The sequence below is a fragment of the Myripristis murdjan genome, chromosome 4 (genome assembly GCF_902150065.1).
Source record: "Myripristis murdjan chromosome 4, fMyrMur1.1, whole genome shotgun sequence".
Taxonomy (NCBI): Eukaryota; Metazoa; Chordata; class Actinopteri; order Holocentriformes; family Holocentridae; genus Myripristis; species Myripristis murdjan.
This window is the reverse complement of record NC_043983.1, coordinates 32,048,229-32,054,948: the sequence shown is the minus strand read 5'-3', so window position 1 is coordinate 32,054,948 and position 6,720 is coordinate 32,048,229. Positions and strand designations below refer to the sequence as shown.

Below are 6,720 nucleotides of genomic sequence, written 5' to 3'. Positions count from 1 at the left end.
TATAATCTTGGTGTGGCTACAGAAAGGCTTCCCGTTTCTCACCAGGTACACAAGTCACATTTGTACAAAAGCCTGGAAAAAAATGTGTTAACCTGTCATAAACTGGCCATCTTGGTTATGGAAATTACAAATCCACAGTTCCACAGATTTCTTTATCGTTATCGTAACAGTCTTTGTTATTATTGCTGTTCTTACCAAACCACCAGCAGAGTTTCCTGGATCTGGAATTGTCTTTTTAGAGGTGATCTCTCTTTCCAGCTGCTACGTTGACTTTGCTTTCAGATTATCGTATCGCACTTCGGGATGGACCACATCACATCACTTCACATCACATCTCCGCTTTCCTTCCTCACTGTTTTTCAGTCTTTGCACCACGCAGCTCCTGCAAGAATGGGAGAAAGTTGTCCTTTAGTCCTGACAACGACAACCTCCCCGCGACCTCACGGCCTCTCCAAACCCATCACCTCTTGATGTGGCTCAGCTGCTCACACATGATTGACAGGTACTGGGTGAGCTTCACCAAGGCGATGATGATGGTTCCTCCGATCAAGGTGCACGTCGGCCAGAAGAGCGAGTGGAAGACGGCGACCCGGCCGTAGATCTGGGTCAGGATGGCGCTGTCGGCTCGGTCCGTCGGATCCACGAAACACGGCACCGTGTGCTGAGCCCTGAGACGCTCGGAAATGTTCTGAACCATGGCGAATGTCGCGGTGTAGTCTTTACGGCACTTTGGGATGTAGAAGCACTGAGGGAGAGGATGATAAGACAGAGAGAGAGAGAGAGAGAGAGAGAGACACGCTGAAGAAAGTAAAACTGTTTTTATGCAGCACCTCCCATGACGGATACCATTCAAAATGAGGTCAATTCAACCTTATGGAGTCACATAAAAATTAATAAATTGATAAAACCAAATACCAAAATACCTGCATTAAAACTACTGATAGGTGATATTCTGAGGCAGTATTTAATATCGTTGAAGTTACAGTGAGTGAAATCATAAGCAAGGGCTGTTTAGAATCAACCACAACAAATCCACAATAAGTAACAGGGCCCAATCATGAGAACCATGTAGACTCAGCCACTAAATTAAGTGCTTATTCAATCCATCGGTTTGTTCCTCACTGAATTTTTAAGCTTTAAGTCCCTCGGCCAATTCACACGTTGCAAAAAATGTTAAAATGCTTCATTATTTCCCCAGGGATTTTATTCTTGGCAGGGTGGGAAAAGTTTTTAAAACAACGTTAAGAACTGAAGCTGTGCAATGATAGATTGGTTTTTAAAATGACACACGTAGCGTCTTTAACGCTCTCTCCGTCACAGCAGAAACACCGGTGACTCTTCGACTCTCTGCACCCTGTTCGGTCGCGTACCTCGGGGTTGCTGTCCTGCGTCTCCTCGTTGTGCGACAGCCGGACGATCTTGCCCGAGGAGTTGAGGCTGACGTAGACCTGCAGACACGGGTAGTGCGAGCTCTTCCAGCACTCGGCTCCGCAGCTGTACGAACAGTTCACGTTCCACACGATGGTGGAGTTCAGGACGGTGCAGCTCGACTCCTCTGTCCACACGCTGCAGAGAGAGAGAGAGAGAGAGAGAGAGAGAGAGAGAGAGAGAGACAGAGAGAGAGAGAGAGAGAGAGAGAGAGAGAGATGTTATTACCACTGTCTGTTGCATTTCCATGGTCTCCTCCGGTCTCTGCTGGCTCCTCGGTGGGGCTGTCGGCGTCAGTTTCCAGCTGCTGATGGTCCAGAGAATCCCTATGGGCCAGACAGGGCTGACCGAGCTCTGAGGCGGAGCTAATGCTGGTGGGCGGGGCTTACCAGGCTGTGGGTGTGGCAGCTGATAAGCACAGCTGATAAGGACAGATGTCATGTCGAAAATGCAGAAGTCCTGGTCAAACGAGGACATCTCACCTTAACTGTTTAACTGTTTATTTATTATCCATCACTCAGCACCTTAACTGTTTATTTATTGGAAATGGTGACTCCATGGGGCCAAATCAAGTTGGATAGTTCCCGAATCCCAGTACCGGGCGTCGGGTTCTGCCACTTGGTTTCCTGGTTTCATGGTTTCAAGCTTACCCTGTGCCATACTATCTACTATCTGTACATTTCATTTTTCATATTTATTATTACCATCGGTACATCTCACATTTCAACATCTCATATTCTTAGGTTAGAATATTGTATATACTTAGCCCTTATTGTCTTTAGTGTATATATTTAGTATATTGAGTCTCTATTGTATATACTTCTTAATTTTAATTTTATTTTATGTTTTTTTTATTGATGATGCTGCTGTAATGTGGGAATTTCCCAGTTTGGGATCAATAAAGTATACCTATCTATCTATCTATCTATCTATTTATCCATCTATCTATCTATGACATCAAGGCTCTGCTCGCTGTCTGGACAGAGGACAATGTCTAACGTCAAATCCACGCTGTTTGACAAAATGAGGACGTTATGCGATTAATAGTGAGAGAACTGGCAGCAGTGGGGATCCAACACACAACGGTCCAAAGGAAAAAAAAAATCCCGTGGTTTGTTCTGCAGGAGTTAGTTGGTCTGCAGACTTTAACCCCTCGTTTCCTGCTTCCCTCTGGCTGAATGGACGGGACCAGACCGCAGGGCGATCGGCACCACAGTGGAAACACAGATGGTTTTTGCTCTGAGGGACATTAACACCGTCAGGCTCAAAGACAGCCCTCGCTCACAGTGGCTGGACAGCGGAAAGAGGGCGAGTGTATGTTGATGCAGTAGGTCCTGCTGATTGTTTGATATACTGGGTAGCCAAGTAATAATTGAAAAAAGCTGGAAAAAGCTGGATTAACAGTTTAGGCAAGGTCAAACCCTTCCTTTCTCTTAAAGAGCTTAAGAAAGTCACTCAGTCATGCTGTTATTACTTCTAGGCTTGACTATTGTAATTCACTGTATGTTGGAATGGCCTGGGCACTATATTATCCAGGTTGGAGCTGGTTCAAAATGCTGCCGCTGGACTGGAAAGTGTGAGAACATTTCACCTGTCCTAGCATCCTCACACTGCCGACCTGTTCAGCACAGAACTGACTTCAAAATGTTGCTGTTTGTCTTTACGTGCTTTAATGGACCCTAACCCTAACCCATCTGTCAGATCTGCTTTACCTACACGTGTTGCTTGCTTAGTTCTAGGGACGAGCAGCGTTTAGTAGTTCCTCGGACTAGATTGACACTTGGGGCCGACTGGGAATTCTCAGTGGCAGTTCCTGAAAATTGGAGTATCCCCCCCCTCGAGATCCGCTCGGCAAATTCACTTCCAGTTTTCTGCAACAGGAGGGGCAGCGGGAAGAGAGGAGGAGAACTAAGGTCCCTCCGGTCTTACTCCAATTGTACTGAAAGAACATTTACTGTGTCATCTCTGACTGAAACAGACAACGTTTGTCCCCGAGGATCTCGAGACGTGGACCTCCTTCCCTGCTTCCACGTTGTCTGCTGCAGTCGCCGTATGCTCCCAGGAGAAAGGACCCTGCACGCGGCTCTCTTATCTCATGGCCACTAATTAACTAAAACCTGGGAACAAGGTGGTTAAATTGAGGGAACAAGTTCTATCTGGTGGCCGCAAATTAGATTGTTCTCATTGCACTCCTGGGGCGGCGTGCTCCTCACCTGTCGGAGTAGGAGCGCAGTATGGTGATTCCCAGGACGAAGTACATCATGACGGAGAAGAGCACCATGCTGAGGCCCAGCAGGATGGCTCTGTCCTCCCCTGCCCGCAGAGCCGTCACCGTCTTCCTCTTGTCCAGGACCTCGTACTCACGAATCTTCTGGTAGATGGATCTGAAAGAACAAGGCAAGGCAAGGCAAGGCAAGTTTATTTGTATAGCACATTTCAGCGACAAGGCAATTCAAAGTGCTTTACATAGAGCATAAAGGCATTAAAACAATATAAAAGCAACACAAGAAAACATACATAAAAACAATTAATAAAAAGAAGCTAAAAGGAGAATAAGATAGTTAAAAGTTACAGTGCAGTGTAAAATATTAAACCTTAATGTGGTTTAATGGAAGGCAGCGGCAAACAGAAAAGTCTTCAGCTGTGATTTAAAAGAACTGAGAGTCGCAGCAGATCTACAGTTTTCTGGGAGTTTGTTCCAGATATGTGGAGCATAAAAACTAAACGCTGCTTCTCCATGTTTAGTTTTGACTCTGGGGACAGAAAGCAGACCTGTCCCAGACGACCTGAGAGGTCTGGATGGTTCATAATTTAGCAGTAGATCAGAGATGTATTTTGGCCTTAAACCATTTAGTGCTTTATAAACCAACAGCAATATCTTGAAACAGAAAACATTAAAAATACACCTCAACATTGTGAGTCTTATCTTTCTTCACTGAACTTGGTTTCCACGAGGAACACCAAAAAAAATGTTATCAAGACAAGGCTTGAATCCTGGAGCTGTAAGAGAAACGGGGATGCAAAATTTCTTTTAAGGAACTGATTAACCACACAGAAACACAAACACACTCTTACAGCAAACGTGCACAGTCACTTGCACATAAACATGCACTTTCTAAACTACATGTGAAACATTTGTGCTTGTTGATATATGAAATTTAGCCAGATCAAAAACCAGATCAAAAAGAGCAACATGGGTATTTATACTCATATCACTGTGTAACCCGTATTTGTACAGGCGACTGGACTGATAATATATTCTAAAATTAACGCACTGATCTTTTATTTTATTTTATTATTATTTTAAATTAAAGAAGCCTATGATTGTTACAGACACTGACTGGACTCTTTTCTGCTTGAAGGTTGAAATAATCTTTAAACAGAGCATCAAGTTGCATTAAAGCCACTGAATGTATGTGGAATATAAAATAAGTATAAATCTTGTCAGCCTTTTAGATTTTCTCTCATTCTCTTCGAAAATCAAAGACTGCACATTTCTCCGAGGTGGAGCTGATAAATCACAGCGTCTTCTATCAGGGGAAAAAGCAGAGATTAGATTTTGTCTTGTGCTCTCAGTTTTTATTGTTCTGCTGTTGGTGCCCAGCAGTCAGACGTTTAGACTTTATACAGCAGAATAAAGACGGTGTTCAGTACCTCCGGTCATTTCCTCCCGGTGTGGTCTTACTTCCTGCCCAGAGGAACATCCTCTCTGAGGATTGTGGGAACTGTAGTCCACTGCTGCTGCCAGATGTGCTGAGGCTGGGCTGCTGCAACCACCTGACAGACACACAGAGACCGTTAGTCGCCTGAAAATCCTCATGGAGCTGCTTCAGGATCTGTTGGCTGCCCAGTTCACAGTCCAGAGGAAATCGGCCAGTTTTAGATGAAACGGTTCACATTTTGTGTAAAAGCTTAAATACTGGCACACATGTACAGTTTGATGCTGTAATTACATTCATAACAGAGGCAGTTTTTTCTTTCCATACCTAATGAATGAGAATCCCTCAGCATCTGCTGATCTGACAACAACAGGTCTGAAAATTTCCCAAATGGCAAAGTTGATGGTTCTTTTAAACGGATGCATGAGAGCAATCTGTCTCAAAATACCAACAACAATACTGCACTCCAATGTTTATTGCTCTGATTGGCTGGTACAGGCTCTTGTAACCACTTTCCTTTGCTCTGGTTGGCTCGTTAGCCACAAAAACTGCTTGGTTATGGTTAGGAGAAGGTCATGGTTAATGTTACGAAATGAAACGGACATGTGAGGCACTCGCTTGGTTGACCACAAGACAGAAGGATATAATCCATCTGCTGGCGTAAAACTGGCCCAGCACAAAAGTCGGAAGACAGATCTCATATCCACCCAAACAGCCAGGCTTGTGTACGAAGTGGAAAGACAAAAACTTTAAGACATTTTCTCGATGATTAAACCAAATTTGTCACGTGGTCTCCTTTGGGGTTGTGCCAAGTTAAACTAAAACCAGTTTAAATAAAAAATACTAAAGAAAAATAACCAGTCACATCAATAAACAGTTTGTCAGAAGTCAATAACAAAACAAGTAGGAAACCTTTCACTTTGAGATGATATACTTAAAAAAAAAAAAAAAAGATGGATGGAAATATTACAAGTCAAAACAAAATGATGACTATAGAGTTGTTTTTTTTTTTTTTTTTTTATTAAATTTTCCCCCTTTATCTTTTAACTTGGAGTTGTATGGGTTTCAATCACTAATCCTGCTTTCTGCTGGTTATTGCGATCTCCCTATATACATAGATTTTCTTTTACATTTTTTTTTTTTTTTTCATTTTCGTATAAGCTTGCTGAAGTGCTGAAATGCGTCGTCTTCTTCTTTCCAGAAGTGCGGCTGAAGTCCTCTTTTTTTTTTTTTTTTTTTAAGTTATCCATATTACAAAAAAACCTTTCCAAACACTCCAAAGTCTTTAGCTAACCACGCCCCACTAACGCTGTTGTTTGTGTTTAAAGTGACTTGCCATCCAACAAACAGTTTTTCCAGTTATTAAGCATTAGCAGTGTGAAGCCAGTCGCTCATCGTGTCTATTGTTTTAATGACATAAATGAGCGGCGCTGTCGTCCTCGGTGGCTGTCATTAGACATCATTTCACACACGATTAACTGTGTAATAGTGTGTTAAATATGAGAGGTGAGCAGGATCACACTGCACTAATGAACATAAGAAAATTAATGGGACACTGAGGGCTGATGCAACAGAGCTACAGTAACCGCCCGTACCAAGTCTGCAAAAATAAAATTATTATTATTACTCTATT

General features: G+C 43.0%; 1 protein-coding gene across 1 annotated transcript; it reads right to left on the bottom strand.

Moving 5' to 3' along the window:
* Positions 1 to 460: 460 nt before the first annotated feature.
* Positions 461 to 5,141, bottom strand: s100p (S100 calcium binding protein P). The gene is made up of 4 exons (XM_030050161.1): positions 5,083 to 5,141; positions 3,642 to 3,812; positions 1,371 to 1,566; positions 461 to 745 (listed from the first exon to the last, which is right to left on the bottom strand). Exons 1-4 carry the CDS (start codon positions 5,130 to 5,132, stop codon positions 461 to 463), a joined length of 702 nt encoding a protein of 233 aa, XP_029906021.1. The 5' UTR covers positions 5,133 to 5,141.
* Between the last annotated feature and the right edge of the window lie 1,579 nt (positions 5,142 to 6,720).

Coding starts and splice junctions, on each gene's coding strand:
- s100p (XM_030050161.1), bottom strand. CDS start 5,132: ATGTTCCTCTGGGCAGGAAGTAAGACCACACCGGGAGGAAATGACCGG. Junction 3,813..5,082: donor CCGGGAGGAAATGACCGGAG/GTACTGAACACC, acceptor TTGTTCTTTCAG/ATCCATCTACCAGAAGATTC. Junction 1,567..3,641: donor CTGCGCTCCTACTCCGACAG/GTGAGGAGCACG, acceptor CTCTCTCTGCAG/CGTGTGGACAGAGGAGTCGA.